The sequence below is a fragment of the Heterodontus francisci genome, chromosome 28 (assembly GCF_036365525.1).
Source record: "Heterodontus francisci isolate sHetFra1 chromosome 28, sHetFra1.hap1, whole genome shotgun sequence".
Taxonomy (NCBI): Eukaryota; Metazoa; Chordata; class Chondrichthyes; order Heterodontiformes; family Heterodontidae; genus Heterodontus; species Heterodontus francisci.
In genome coordinates, this window is record NC_090398.1 from 33,119,107 (window position 1) to 33,135,859 (window position 16,753).

The following is a 16,753-nucleotide window of genomic DNA, read 5'->3' on the forward strand; positions in this document are numbered from 1 at the left end:
AAGAAGCTAGGCTGGCACTCCTGTGCTGTGCCTTTGGGCGAGACCCCGCTGGCCCGCCTGTTCTCTCAGGTGAATGAAATAAGATCCGATCACATTATTTGGAAGAAGTGTAAGGGAGCTATCCCGGGCGGCCTGGCCAATGTTTATCCTTTACTCAACTTTACCACAAAAAAAGCAGGTTACCCAGTCATTATCGCATTGTAGTTTGTAGGAACCTTGTTGTTTGACTTCCACTTTCCCTACATTACATGGAGCGTCCTGCGGTCATGAAAGGCGTTGTATAAACACAGTCTTGTTTTCCCCTTGAATTAAAGTAAACTTTCTGCCTCGGGCCACCTCAAATTGTTATCTTAAATCGTCTTATCATCTATCCGACCTCAGCGATGCTAACGCACAGTGATACCAAGTTTGCTAAAAGTGGGTTGTTGCTTTCACAAACTGTGCCTGCTGATGAAGAAATCAGGAGAGCAAGCCCTGTGAAAGAGAGAAAGAGAGAGAGAGAGAGAGAGAGGAGGGCAGAGAAGAGGAGGTCACGAGAAAGAGTTAATGGGGAAAAGAAATCTGCATTGCGGTAGATCTTGATATTCTGCGATTGTGCAGCACGGTTGAGATCGAGACGAGAGCCCATTGCAGCTCTCCCTCAAATTTATTTGCATTGAAAACAATGCAGTTTTCAGATACAAAGCAATATCGTGCTGCAATGTTAAGGAGTCGTCCACTTGATATCGGTGACCACAGTATATCTTGTGCCTGGAAAATGTTGCATTAGTGGTTTCCAGGCTGTCAGTCTTGTCATTAATTATTCCAATTTTTTTTTAAAAAAAGAACAAACGCAGTAAAGTCAAACGCAGACTGTGAGGGTCATTTTTGCCTGATAACACATGCTGTAGTTAAAATATAACCGCAGGACATTCTAATGTAACTGATTCCATGCCAACCGGACCTCAGTAAGATTAACATTACTTAGAACGAAAATTAAAAGCTGATTTTAAAACTCAGACTTGATATACCGAGTCAATTTTAGATGTTAGAAGGCAAAACATCTAACAATAGAACGAGTAAATACCCTGAAGAAGGAACCTTAATGTAAACGCCAATCTGGATTTAAAAAAATCAGAGCTTCACCTTGTTTAAATCCACCACTCCTTGAGTAAACATGCTGAGGACTTTGCTCTTCGTGAATGTTTGCACAGCACTAGACAGATTAAATCTTGGAATGTACTTGCTGACTTCTGTAATTGTACAAGAACAGCTTTGTTGTCTGATAGCGTCCAGATATGGAACATTGCCAAAAATGACTCTCCTTGTTTAATATAAGGTAAAACTGGAAATGCAGGTAGGGCCACACCTGTTAATACAACAGGGTCAGTGTTTCATGTCTTTCATATTTCATCCGAACACATACTTATTTCAGATTTCCAGCAGCCACAGTAATTTTGTTGTGGCATTAGTTACCATTTTAATGCATTTTTTCTCAAGCTTCTGCCCGTATTTATTCCAAATATGTCAAAGCTGGGGCATTTCTAACTGGGAATATGTCTGAATATGATAGAATTATCCTTATAGCATTTTAGAGTCATAGAGTGTAAAACATAGAAACAGGCCCTTCGGCCCACCGCGTCTATGCCGAGCATAATCACAGAATCATAGAATAATACAGTGCAGAAGAGGCCCTTCGGCCCATCGAGTCTGCACCGATGCATTAAAGACACCTGACATGCCTACCTAGTCCCATTTGCTAGTACTGGGCCCATAGCCTTGAATGTTATGACGTGCTAAGTGCTCATCCAGGTACTTTTTAAAGGATGTGAGGCAACCTGCAGCTCCCACCCTCCCAGGCCGTCACATTCCAGAACGTCCAGATCGTCGACAGTGCCAGAAGGCGGCAGTTGCTCAGAAATAACCTGCTCACTGACCTTCAGTTTGGGTTCCGCCGAAGATACTCAGCTCCTGACATCATTACAGCCTCAGTCCAAGCATGGACAAAATAACTGAACTGCAGAGGTGAGGTGGGAGTGACGGCCCTCGACATCAAGGCAGCATTTGATCGAGTATTGCATCTAGCAAAGCATGAGCCAATGGGAATCGGGGGGGGGAGGGGGGGGAGGGGAATCTCCGCCGGTTGGAGTCATACCAAGCACAAAGGAAGATGGTTTTGGTTGTTGGAGGTCAATCATTGCAGCCACAGAACATCACTGCAGGAGTTTCTCAGGGCAGTGACCTCGGCCCAACCATCTTCAACTGCTTCATCGATGAACTTCCCTTCATCATAAAGAGAGAAGTGGGGATGTTCACTGATGTGTGCACAATGTTCAGCACGCTTGAGACTCCTCAGATATTGAAGCAGCTGATGTCCAGATGCAGCAAAACCTGGACAACATCCAGGCTTGTGCTGATAAGTAGCAAGTAACATTCGTGCCACACAATTGCCAGGCAATGAACATCTCAAACCATAGAGAATTTAACGAACTCTCTTTGACATACAATGGCAAAACCATTGATGAATCTCCACATTCAACATTCTGGAGTAACCACTAACCAGAAACTGAATTGGATCAGCCATTAAATGCTCTGGCTGCAAGAGCAGGTCAGAGGCTGCGGCAAGCAACTTACCTCCTGACCCCCCAAAACCTGTCCACCATCTACAAGGCACAAGTCAGGAGTGTGATAGAATACTCTCCACTTGCCTGGATGGGAGCAGCTCCAACAACACTCAAGAAGCTCGACACCATCCAGGACAAAGCAGCCCGATTGATTGGCACCCCATCTACAAACATTCACTCCCTCCACCACCGACGCACAGTGACAGCAGTGTGTACCATCGACAAGATGCACTGCAGCAAAGCACCTCGGCTCCTTAGACGGCACCTTTCAAACCTGGGGCCTTTACCAACTAGAAGGACAAAGGCAGCAAATGCATGGGAACACCAGCACCTGCAAGTTCCCCTCCAAGTCATACACCATCCTGACTTGGAACTATATCGCCGTTCCTTCACTGTCACTGGGTCAAAATCCTGTAACTCCTTTCCTAATAACACTGTGGGTGTACGTACTCCCAACAACAGCAGCAGTTCAAGAAGGCAGCTCACCACCACATTCTCATAGGCAATTAGGGATGGGAAATAAATGCAAGCCTAGCCAGCGATTCCCATGTCCTAAGAATTATTGAAAAACCCTCTGGATGAAAACAGTTCCTCTCGAATGCCCTCTAAACCTACAAACCTTGCACTTAATCTATGCCCCCCCGATTAATGACTCCTCAAGGGCCGTCTTACTCACTGTTTCTGAACACCATATGAGAAAGCTCTGGCTGGTAAAAGTAGAGAAAATCCCAAGATATTCTATAAGTATATCAATGGGAAGAGGATATCTAGGGAAAGAGTAGGACCCAATAGGGACCAAAGGGGAAATTTGTGGGTGGAGCCAGAGGTCATTGGTGGGGTGTTGAATGAATACTTCACATCTGTCTTCACCCAAGAGAATGAGGATGTAGATATGGAACTTAGAGAGAGAGACTGTGAGGTTCTTGAGCAACTTGTCATAGGGAGTGACAAAGTATTGGACGATTTGTGTCCCAGAATGCTGTGGGAGGCGAGGGTGGTGATTTCAGGGGCTCTGACCTGAATTTTTAATTCCTCTCAGGCCACAGGGGAGGTGCCAGAGGACTGGAGAAGAGCTAATGTGGTCCCACTATTTAAGAAAGGTTGTAGAGATAAGCCAGGGAACTACAGACCAGTGAGTCTCACGTCAGTGGTAGGGAAACTATTGGAGAAAATTCTGAAGGAGAGAATCTATCTCCACTTGGAGAGGCAAAATTTAATTAGGAATAGTCAGCATGGCTTTGTCAGAGGGAGGTCATGCCTAACAAAGTTGATTGAATTTTTTGAGCATGTGACCAGGTTTGTAGATGAGGGTAGTGCAGTTAATGTAGTTTACATGGATTTCAGCAAAGCCCTTGACAAGGTCCCACATGGGAGACTTATCAAGAAAGCAAATGCACATGGGATACAGGGTAACTTGATAAGGTGGATTCAAAATTGGCTTAGCTGTAGGAGACAGAGAGTGATGACGGACGGCTGTTTTAGTGACTGGACGCCAGTGTCCAGTGCTGTACCACACGGATCTGTGCTGGGTCCCCTATTGTTTGTCATTTATATAAACGACATAGATGACTATGTTGGGGAGGGAGAATTAATAAGTTTGCGGATGACACAAAGATTGGCCGAGTGGTTAACAGTGAGGAGGAGTGTCTTAGGTGACAGGAAGTGAGAGATGGGATGGTCAAATGGGCAGAAAAGTGGCAGATTGAATTTAACGCTGAAAAGTGTGAGGTGATGCACTTTGGAAGGAGTAATGTGACTGCCCTCAATGCAGCCCAGCCTCTACCAGTCATGGATGAGCTGGACATACAGCCAACCAAATCGGAACTCAGTGATGCCATTGATTCCCTAGCCAGCGGAAAAGCCCCTGGGAAGGACAGCATTACCCCTGAGATAATCAAGAGTGCCAAGCCTGCTATACTCTCAGCACTACATGAACTGCTATGCCTGTGCTGGGACGAGGGAGCAGTACCACAGGACATGCGCGATGCCAACATCATCACCCTCTATAAAAACAAAGGTGACCGCGGTGACTGCAACAACTACCGTGGAATCTCCCTGCTCAGCATAGTGGGGAAAGTCTTTGCTCGAGTCGCTCTGAACAGGCTCCAGAAGCTGGCCGAGCGCGTCTACCCTGAGGCACAGTGTGGCTTTCGTGCAGAGAGATCGACTATTGACATGCTGTTCTCCCTTCGTCAGATACAGGAGAAATGCCGTGAACAACAGATGCCCCTCTACATTGCTTTCATTGATCTCACCAAAGCCTTTGACCTCGTCAGCAGACGTGGTCTCTTCAGACTACTAGAAAAGATCGGATGTCCACCAAAGCTACTAAGTATCATCACCTCATTCCATGACAATATGAAAGGCACAATTCAACATGGTGGCTCCTCATCAGAGCCCTTTCCTATCCTGAGTGGTGTGAAACAGGGCTGTGTTCTCGCACCCACACTTTTTGGGATTTTCTTCTCCCTGCTGCTTTCACATGCGTTCAAATCCTCTGAAGAAGGAATTTTCCTCCACACAAGATCAGGGGGCAGGTTGTTCAACCTTGCCCGTCTAAGAGCGAAGTCCAAAGTACGGAAAGTCCTCATCAGAGAACTCCTCTTTGCTGACGATGCTGCTTTAACATCTCACACTGAAGAATGCCTGCAGAGTCTCATCGACAGGTTTGCGTCTGCCTGCAATGAATTTGGCCTAACCATCAGCCTCAAGAAAACGAACATCATGGGGCAGGATGTCAGAAATGCTCCATCCATCAATATTGGCGACCACGCTCTGGAAGTGGTTCAAGAGTTCACCTACCTAGGCTCAACTATCACCAGTAACCTGTCTCTAGATGCAGAAATCAACAAGCGCATGGGTAAGGCTTCCACTGCTATGTCCAGACTGGCCAAGAGAGTGTGGGAAAATGGCGCACTGACACGGAACACAAAAGTCCGAGTGTATCAGGCCTGTGTCCTCAGTACCTTGCTCTACGGCAGCGAGGCCTGGACAACGTATGCCAGCCAAGAGCGACGTCTCAATTCATTCCATCTTCGCTGCCTTCGGAGAATACTTGGCATCAGGTGGCAGGACTATATCTCCAACACAGAAGTCCTTGAAGCGGCCAACACCCCCAGCTTATACACACTACTGAGTCAGCGGCGCTTGAGATGGCTTGGCCATGTGAGCCGCATGGAAGATGGCAGGATCCCCAAAGACACATTGTACAGCGAGCTCGCCACTGGTATCAGACCCACCGGCCGTCCATGTCTCCGTTATAAAGACGTCTGCAAACGCGACATGAAATCGTGTGACATTGATCACAAGTCGTGGGAGTCAGTTGCCAGCATTCGCCAGAGCTGGCGGGCAGCCATAAAGACAGGGCTAAATTGTGGCGAGTCGAAGAGACTTAGTAGTTGGCAGGAAAAAAGACAGAGGCGCAAGGGGAGAGCCAACTGTGCAACAGCCCCAACAAACAAATTTCTCTGCAGCACCTGTGGAAGAGCCTGTCACTCCAGAATTGGCCTTTATAGCCACTCCAGGCGCTGCTTCACAAACCACTGACCACCTCCAGGCGCGTATCCATTGTCTCTCGAGATAAGGAGGCCCAAAAGAAAAAAAAGAAAGAAATGTGACACAGAAGTATTCAATGAATGGCCTGACACTGGGAAGTTCCGAGGAACAAAGGGACCTTGGCGTGTTGGTCCATAGATCTCTGAAGCAGAAGGGCAGGTTAATAGGGTGGTGAAAAAGGCACATGGGACACTTGCCTTTATCAATTGAGGCATAGATTACAACAGCAGGGAGGTCATGTTGGAGTTGTACAGAACTTTGATAAAGCCACAGCTGGAGTACTGTGTGCAATTCTGGTCGCCACATTATAGGAAGGATGTGATTGCATTGGAGGGGGTGCAGAGGCGATTCACCAGGATGTTGCCTGGGATGGAACATTTAAGCTATGAAGAGAGGTCGGATAGGCTTGGAGCAGAGAAGACTGAGGGGTGACCTGATCGATATGTAGAAGATTATGATCGGGCATGGACAGGGTGGATAGGGAGCAGCTGTTCCCCTTAGTTGAAGGATCAGTTACGAGGGGTCACAAGTTTAAGGTGAGGGGCGGGAGATTTAAGGGGGACTTGAGGAAGATCTTTTTTACCCAGAGGGTGGTGATGGTCTGGAATGCCCTGCCTGGGAGGGTGGGAGAGGCGGGTTGCCTCACATCCTTTAAAAAGTACTTGGATGAGCACTTGTCACGTCATAACATTCCAGGCTAAGGGCCAAGTGCTGGTAAATGGGATTAGGTAGACAGGTCAGGTGTCTTTAATGTATCGGTGCAGACTCGATGGGCCGAAGGGCCTCTTCTGCACTGCATTATTCTGTAATTCTGTGATTCTGTGACCTCATACTTTTATGTGCTTCAATTAGGTCTCCTACTTAGCCTCCTCTGCTCCAATGAAAATAAAAATAGGCAATCCGGATTTTCCTCATAACTCAGTCCAGGGAAAATCGTCAAACAATCTCCTCTGCACGGTCCCTCCTAAAGTTACAGCATTCTCATCGTGTCATGACCAGAAATGCACACAGCTCTCCAGTCCCTGTGTCCCTTCATATTTCTTAGTATCCTACCATTTATTGTGTATTCTCTTGCCTTGATAGCCTTTAAACGCATGCCCTCACCCTTTTCCGGATTGCACTCCATTTTCCACTATTCTCCCCACCTGACTAGTTCATTGACATCTTTTTGCAGTGCACAGCTTTCTTCTTCATTATCAACCACACGTAATTTTTCTTTCTATGTTGAAATTAGTTTGCCAATTTTGTATCCATTCTGAAAGTTAATTGACATCTTGTTGTAATTTGTCACAGTCCTCCTCAGTGTTGACTATTTTTTTCCCCAATTTGCTGATCTTTGGAAATTGAGTCTAACTTGCTGAGATATATTATGAACAGGAGCCGTGTCAGCACTGATATTTCTGGCACCATTCCACCCGCATTTTGACACATTGAACAGCTAACCATTCCCTCCAATCTCTACTTTCTTTCAGCCTGGAAGGTGTCTATTATATTACTTGTCCCCTTATCCACATGCTCTGACTTTATTCATTAATCTACTATATGGCTCTATGTTGAATGTTTTTTTTTGAAACCTGGATAAGTTACATTTGCTGCATTCCCATTATCTGCACTCTCTCTCTCTTTCTCTCTCCCTCTCCCTCTCTCTTTCTCGCTCCCCCTCTCTCTCTCTCTCTTTCCCTCTCTCCCATATCCTTTCAGAGAGTTCAATGAGGCTTGACAAGCAAGACTTTTCATTAAAAAATTTATATTGACGATGATTTAGTAAATTTTGGTTTCTAGACTTTTTTCTTTTTATTTCTGTTTCTTCGGGATTACATTATTTTCCATCAAGTGATGTTAATTTGACAGATCTATAGTTCAATGTACGTGTTTTGTCCCATTTTTAACTACATCAAAATATGGTAATTATTCAATTCGATCTACTGGACAGGGAAATTCATGGGATTATATAGTAAGCGTCGAATTAGAAATAAAATGAGATGGTGATAGTATAACAATACTTTGGAAGTAGTCGCCACGAGGAGAATGCAACTGTTTAATTTGAAATCACTTGGGCATTTCTTCATGGACAAAGATTTTGGGAAGGTTCTCGTCATCGGTTGCAGGCTTACTGGTGGTTAGTCAGACCAATCTGTGATCGGTAGATTCTCCCACAGTGAGTGTAATCGCTGCTGGGGCAATTGGATCGATCCTTCTCACTTTCTCTTTCATGCTGGTTCTTCGCTCTCCTGATGTAGCATCGACAGGCCTCACGATCTATGGCCTGCACTTCGCACTGGCGATGGTCGATGTGGCACACAGAGAAGGACTTCTTCAGAGAGTTCTTGAAACGTTTGCATGGGGCTCCTCCGTTCTTTTTACCCGTGGTCTGCACAGCACAATCTTGGGCAGGCGACTGTCGTCCAATAAAAGTAACAAGAAATCAGCAGCTATTTATGTTGAATCGCGTGGCAGAGAATCAACGCTGCACGGGATTTAATTTGACATGGTAATGCAATGGTTAACTTGGCGTCTTTGATTTCGACTTCGCCTTTTGGTATTGGATCAATGTTGGTTGATTACAGATCGGCTCGTCACAGCTGTAGGAGGGTGCATTCTGTTCATTGATTGACTGAAGTAAAGCTTTGCCCGCTGGCTGCCACCTGCCGAAATACTGCTGGTCGTCTGAATCCAGAAAAATAGAATAATTCTATTACGCAGAATTGCTCACAACTCAGCACCGTTTATCCAACAATTGGATCACAGTCCGATAGGCAGAGATAAAATCTACAGCTACCTGCAACCACATGGTGTTTGGACTTTGGGATAAGTTTGCAATGTTAAGGCGTAAGGGGGGCAGGGGCACTTTATCACAGTTAATAAGCAATCCATTCACAATTAAAGTACAAAGGCTATTTTAAGGTAAGCATTTCACTCAAGTTGTTGAACACTGAAAGGGCCTCACAGGTTTATTTAACACAAAATAAATGCAGTTGAACCAAAACATACACATTAAAGACAAAAGATATGTTCATACTTGATGATAATTGGTCCTCGTCCAAACGTGGTACAGTTCTGAGCTCCTTATCTTATACTTATAAAATTCTGAATATTCATTACAAGCAACTCGCTTTTATATATTTCTCTCACTCCATCAAAGTGGTGTCCACACATTTGAATCTGCACAAGAAATATAAAAGGGTGCAAAACTCTGGGTACTGCCTGTGCGGAGTTTGCAAGTTCTCCCTGTGACCGCGTGGGCTTTCGCCGGGTTCTCCAGTTTCCTCCCACAGCCAAAGACTTGCAGGTTGAGAGGTAAGTTAGCCATTATAAATTGCCCCTAGTGTAGATAGGTGGTAGGGGAATTGAGGGAAGGTGGGATGTGGTAGGAATATGGGATTAATGCAGGATTAGTATAAATAGGTGGTCGATGGTCTGCACAGACTTGGTGGGCCGAAGGGCCTGCTTCAGTGCTGTATCTCCAAATAAAAAGTAAATAAATAAAATAACAAATAAATAAAGTCCATGCATGGAAAAGGTAGTTGACTCTTCCTTTATCAAGGACGATAGATTTCCTGACTTAACTAGTTATTATTCCACTGTGCTAATAATTATATCAGCCTTAGCTCATTTTCGATCGTTCCACAGTTCAAAAATGCAACTACTAATCTACTAACGGAAATATTAAATCATACATCTTGATTATGTATGCCTAGGTATTTGCATTCGCAGAATAGGCAGCTGCCACTGTGTAATAAAACGAATAAAGTTCTCTGAAATGTGCCAATGAGACTGGAATTCGTGCAACACATTGAAACTTAACATTCACGCCTGGCCCAACAGCCAGTGCTACTTTAAATTGACATTTACGTCCCTACTTCACAGACAAAGGTTCACATTATGACAATATGTAGAACAATTTATACATCAAAGACTAGTATGAAACGATGTATCATCACCATTTAATCTTTGTATATTCCATCATGCAGACTTCTACCGATTCATTTTGCAAACCTCCTCACTCTTCCGAGTTAGAATCACCATTTAATGCATTCATGTTGTCAGCATGGCGGATGCTGTCTGAGATGCGTTCTTCTGCGTACCTCCATGATGCATATTGCACGAGGCATGCTGAACGTACAACAAATTATTCCTGCCCAAACTGCTATATCTTAAAGACGTACTGCGGGATATATCCAAGACAAACCATTTCTGTCCTTTCTGCTGATCCCTCAAAAGGCCGCAGGATCTCAAGGTGTTTGATGACAATCGGCTGCTGCCAGTCCCAGTATTTTGGGCGAGCATCGATGGAGGCTTGCTGTTTCCATTCGTTGGGAAATGCAGGAGATTTTGAACTGAGGGTAGTATAAATTTCTTGACATGCAGAGTCGCCTGACCATGGAATTCAACAGACAGAAATTTCGCCAACGTTGAAGATTTTATTGTATAGGTGGCTGAATAAAGGAAGGTTGACGGCTTGTCAAGAGAGGGTGATAGACGTCTAGCACAATTTCTCAGCAACAACCTGCTCACTGATGCTCAGTTTCATTCCAGCCAAGGCCACTGAGCTCATGGCCTCATTACAATTTTGGTCCAAACACGGACGGAGGAGCTGAACCCAAGAGGTTGGGTGAGAGTGAAAACCTTTGACATCAAGTCAGCATTCAACAGAGTAAGGCATCAAGGAACCCTAGCAAAAATGGAGTCAATGGTAAACGGGGGAAATGCTTCACGTATTACAATCAAAGGAAGATAATTGCGGTTGTTGGAACTCAATCATCTTAGTCCAGGGCATCACCACAGGAATCAGTAAGGTTAGTATCCTCGGCTCAGCCATCTTCAGCTGCTTCATCAATGACCTTCCTCCATCATATGGTCAGAAAGTGGGATGTTTGCTGATGATGGCATAATTTTCTACACCATTCCCATCTCCTTAGATACTGAAGCTGCCTGCGTCCATGTGCACTAAGACCTGGACAACATTCAGGCTTAGGCTGATGATTGGCAAATTACATTTGTGCCACAAAAGTGATGATCAGATCCAAAAAGAGCGATTCCAGCCATTTCCCTGACATTCAATTGAATTGCTATTCCGAATCCCCCACTATCAACATCAAGGGGATCACCATAGTTCAGAATCTGAACTGGACCAGCCATCTAAGTACTGTGGCTACAAGACATATGCTCCAGAACTAGCTTTACCACTAGCCAAGCTATTCCGTTACAGCTACAACACTGGCATCCACCCAACAACGTGGAAAATTGCCAGGGTGTGTCGTGTCCATAAAAAGCAGGACAAAACCAACCAGCTAATTACTGCACTATCAGCCTACTCTTGATCATCAGTGAAGCAATGGAAGGGGTCGTCGACACTGCTATCAAGTGGCAGTTGCTCAGGAATAACCTGCTCAGTTTGGGTTGTGCCAGGGTCTCTCCGCACTTGACCTCATTACAGCCTTGTTCCAAACATGGATAGAAGAGCTCAATTCTGGGCGTGAGATGTGAGTAACTGCCATGGACATCAAGGCAGCATCCAACGGACTATCGCATCTCGGAGCCCTAGCAAAACTGGAGACAATGGGAAACAGGGTGTAACCTCGCCGCTGGGTGGAGTAATGCTAGCGTAAAGGAAGGTGCTTGTGGCTTTTGGAGGTCAATTATCCAATTCCCAGGGCATCACTGCAAGAGTTACTCAGGAAAGTGTCCTCGGCCAAACATCTTCAGATGTTTCATCAATCATCTTCCCTCCATCATAAGGTCAATAACTGATAATTGCACAATGTTCAGCACTATTAGCCACTCCTCAAATACAGATGCACCCGATGTACAGATGCAGCAAGACCAGGACAACATCCATGCTTGAGCTGAAAGAAGAGGAGTCACGTTCGTGCTGCAAGAGTGCCAGGGAATGGCCATCTCAAGCAAAAAAGAATCGAAGCATCTTCCCTTGACATTCAATGGGACTGCCGTGATTGTATTCTCCAATATCAACATCTTGGGATTTTCATTGATGAGAAACTGAACTGAACCTGCCGCATAAATACTGTGGCTACAAGAGCAGGGCAGAGGCTAGACATTCTATAGCCGGTATCTCACCATATGTCTCTCCAAAACCTGTCCGCCATGTACAGGGCAAAAGTCAGGATTGTGATGGAATAATCTCCTCTTTGCTAGATGAGTGTTGTTCCAGAAACATACAAGAAGCTCGGCACCATTCAGGACAAAGCAGCCAGCACATGATTCAACACCTTCACCATTTGCTCCCTTCACAACTGGCACATAGTAGCAGCAGTGTGTATCATCGACAGGATGCACTGCAGCAACACAATCAGGCTCCTTCGACAGCCCCTTCCAAACCGTGACATCTACCACCTAGATGGACAAGGGCAGCAGGTGCATTGGAACACCTTCACCTGCTGCCCTCCAAGCTAAAATCATTTTTATTTGGAACTATATGGTCGCCCTTTCACTGTCATTGGGTCAAAATTAGACTTCACTACTCCTGGACACAAATCATCTTGTGTAAAGGCTGACGTACCGTTCTCCTTCTCAATTGCTTGCTGCACCTGCATGTTTGCTTTCAGTGACTTGTTGATAAGGGCACCCAGGACCCTTTGTAAATTTGCATGTTTTAATCTCTTACCATTTATGTAATACTCTGCACATCTATTCCTCCTACCAAAGTGGATAACCTCACCCTTTTTGCAAATTATATTCCATCTGCAGTGTTCTTGCCTACTCACTAAGTCTGTCCAAATCCCCTTGAAGCCGCTTTGCATCTTTCTCACAACACGCATTCCCACCTAGTTTCATGTCATCCACAAACTTGGAAATATTACATTTGGTCCCCACATCCAAATCATTGATATACATTGTGAACAGCTGCGACCCAAGTGCTGATCCTTCTGGTCGCCCACTAGTCACAACCGGCCAACGTGAGAGTGACCAGTTTATTCCTACAATCTGTTTCCTGCCTGTTAACCAATCCTTAATCCATGCCAGTATATTAACACCTATCGCATGTGTTTCACAGTTGCTGCCCAAACACCTGTGGAGGACTTTCTCAAATGTTTTCTGAAAATCCAAGTATCCTACATCCACCGACTCCCTTTTATCAATTCAGTTAGTAACATCCTCAAAAAAACTCCAATGGTTCGTCAAACATGATTTCCCATTCATATTAACTATGCCCAATTAGATCATTATTATCCAAGTGGATAATAATGCTTTGGAATAGATTCCAACATTTTCCCAACCACTGATGTTTGGCTAAGAACTCTGTAATTCAATGTTTTCTCTCTCCCTCTCTTCCTAAACAGTGGGGTGACATTTGTTACCTTCCACTCTGCAGGCACAGCTCCAGAATCTGTCGAATTTTAGAAGATGATCACCAATGCTTTCACTATCTCCTCAGCTACCTCTTTCAACACTCTGGGATGTAGAATATCAGGTTCTGGGGACTTAACAACATTCATCTCCATTAATGTTTCCAATACAACCTTCTTACTCATAATAGTTTCCTTCAGTTGCTCATTTTCCCTAATCCCTTGGATCTCTAATTCTGAGAGATTTATTGTATCTTCCTCAATGAATAACACAAAGTATGCATTTTGCTTCTCTGCCATTTCTCTATTTCCCATTATAAATACTGCAGACTCTGCCTGTAATGGATCCAAATTTGTCTTCGCCAAATGTTTCCTTTCTCGGAATCTGTAGAAGCTTTTACAGTCCTTTTTGTTTGTTTTTTGCCAGCTTACATTTATATTCTATTCTGCCTTTTTCAGTCTCTTCGTCCTCCTTTGCTGTATTCTAAAATTCCCCCCAAATCCTCAGGTTTACTACTATCTCTGGCAACATTATAGGCCTCTTTTGTTTAATCTTGCACAATCTTTAACTTCCTTTGTTATCCATGATTGACCACATTTACATCTGGGTTTTTGTGCCTTGAAGGAATATATAGTTGCTGTAAACTGTGTAATTTTTCTTTAAAGACTATCCATTGCCGATGTACTGTCATAATTTCCTTTGTTCAAATTTAACACCCTGGCTTCAGACTGAGCTACCTTACTTTCAAACATAATGTAATATTCTATCATATTATGGTCACTCATCCCTAATGGGTCTTTTACAATAAGATTATTAATTAGCCCTTTATCATACATAATACTATATCTAAAATAGCCTGTCCTTTATTCGGTTCCTCAACATACTGCTCTAGAAAACCAACTCTAACAGACTGCAGGAACTCGCCCTCCACAGCATTAGTGCTCATTAGGTTTACCCACTCCATATGCAGATTGAACTCACCCATGATAATTATATTACCCATGCTACATGCCTCTCTAATCTCTTGATTAATACCGTTCCGCACACTACCACTACTGTTTGATGGCCTACAAACAACTCCTACCAATATTTGTTTGCCCTTGCTGGTTCTTAGCTCCACCGAAGCAGATTGCACATTTTGTTCTTACGATCTGAAATCCTCCCTTACTAAAGTACTGATCTCATCCCTTATTATCAGCACAACACCAGATCCTTTTCCTTTTTGCCTGTCCTTCCTAAAAGTCGAATATGACAATCTCCTGCTGCCAGGTCCCAATATTTTGTGAGAGGATCAATTGATGCAGACTGTTTCAAATAGTTTGTAGACCAAAAATCCAATGGCCAAAAGTTAAAGACTGAATGCAGGTTATTAGAAACTGAGGGTAGGTTAAAGCTCTTTACGTGGGGAGCTGTGTGACTGTGGAATTAACAGAGTCAGAGATTGGGTCAATATTCAAGTTTACAGTGCATAGATGGATATGGATACATCGGTTGCAGGCTAGAGCAAGTTGTATACAATGATCAAATCCTCAGATATACCATTCCATGATTTTAAGTAAATGTCTGTAAAGAGGGAATGTTAATATTACATTGACAAGACAAGTCTCTCCTGTTTCTGTCATTAGACACCGATGAGGATAGAAAACCCTGTTTTATTGGTCCAGGAAACAATAGGTGGTGGAGTTACATTTATGTATTGTTACATTATGTAGGGTTACATTATTTAACACTGACACCCCCATGTTCTACTCCGCTGCTGCAACACAATGTATGAACCAAAAGGTAACACAATGCTTTCTGCTGCCTACTTATTTTCAAAGAAACATAACACCTGTCATAATTGAGTGAGACAGAAGAAAATAGCCATGGTCATCTGAATGGCGAAGCAGGCTGAAGAGGCCAAATGGCCGACTGCTGCTCCTGTTCCTTAATCTTATTATTTCAGAAGTTTTGGCCTGTTTTCACATTTCTTAATCAATATCATAATAAATGTCCAAGGAGATTTCACCACCTTCCTCAATTCTTTCCTGAATTTAGTTTGGGTGGCTGCATAAATACAGGTGTTTATACAGGAACTGAGATACATGAGCAGATGTCCGCTCTGAGTCGCAATATACCCAGGGGCTGTAAAAGTACCCTTGTATTGCGTCGTGCTTGTCAGTTTGCTTGTTAAATAGCTCACAGAAACTGTCAGCCACAAAAGAATAAAACTGCCCGATATAGTGAACAGTAAAATAATGGATTTCCTTCGGTTCTCCATCTCTAGATCAATTCGATTCTCGTTGTTGTGATTCCGGAGTCTCCTCCGGGCTCCACTCGTTGCTAGGATATGTCTGGCTGTCAAACAGTTAAATAGTAATATCAAAGCTAGAGGAAGCCATGGAACTAAAATACTTTGTAACCAGGAGAAAGCTACACCTGCAGGCGATAAAAAGAACTCCACTCGGTAACGGCAACCCCAGGGCACATTATTGATTATTCGCTCAGGCTCATGTGCAAAATAAATGGGCATGTTTTGTAAACTGAAAAAGACAGTGACGTTCGTTATCACCATGGCCGCTGTTCTCACTGTGCAATACTTTGCTTTCAACTTCCCACAACATATTGCAATAAATCGGTCAAATGTAAACGAAACTGTAATCCACACTGATGTATGCAACATAATGCAATAAATATGTGTAATGAACATACAAACAGGAGTGTACAACATCAATAAATCTGGAAAATGATAACTTAAAACTTTTCCCACTATTACATGGACAATCATGACCAGTAGATCTGATGTTGCCATGGCTACCATGTAGACAGAGATGCATTTGGAAAGGCCACACTTTCCCCGGGAGAGAATCACGATTGCCACTAGATTCGCTGTAACAAAGAGGGATAAACGTTAAATGAAAAGTGACACTCAGATAACTGTCATAACATATTGTACAGAAATGTTCAGGCAATTTCCTACTGAGGGCTGTGCAAATAGATACGTCTAGCTAATAAGTTTGACGGAAAAAATATAACTGAACAAATGCATAGAACTGAAAAGTATCTCTTCATCAAACTTCGGTCAGTCCTTCTTAAACAGTAAATGTTATTTCCCAGAATTTACTGATAATATACTATTATATTATCTGAGCCATGAACATTCAACTTAGATGGAAATTCTGTGCTTTTTCGACTTATGTCTCTCAGATGGGGGCTGCTCACGGTCTGAGCAGGAGCTGGTGGAACCTCAAAGTTTCTTTGCATTCGAGGGAGAGGAGCAGTTCCCTGAACAATAAATGATCCTCCCA

General features: G+C 43.8%; 1 protein-coding gene across 1 annotated transcript; it reads right to left on the reverse strand.

Moving 5' to 3' along the window:
- Positions 1 to 15,402: 15,402 nt before the first annotated feature.
- On the reverse strand, positions 15,403 to 16,257 carry LOC137345198 (allatostatin-A receptor-like). Its single transcript, XM_068008659.1, has one exon. It carries the CDS (start codon positions 16,255 to 16,257, stop codon positions 15,403 to 15,405), a length of 855 nt encoding a protein of 284 aa, XP_067864760.1.
- Positions 16,258 to 16,753: the final 496 nt, after the last annotated feature.

What these genes read in the sequence shown, in the direction of transcription:
- LOC137345198 (XM_068008659.1), bottom strand. Translation starts at nt 16,257, where the DNA reads ATGGCAACATCAGATCTACTGGTCATGATTGTCCATGTAATAGTGGGA.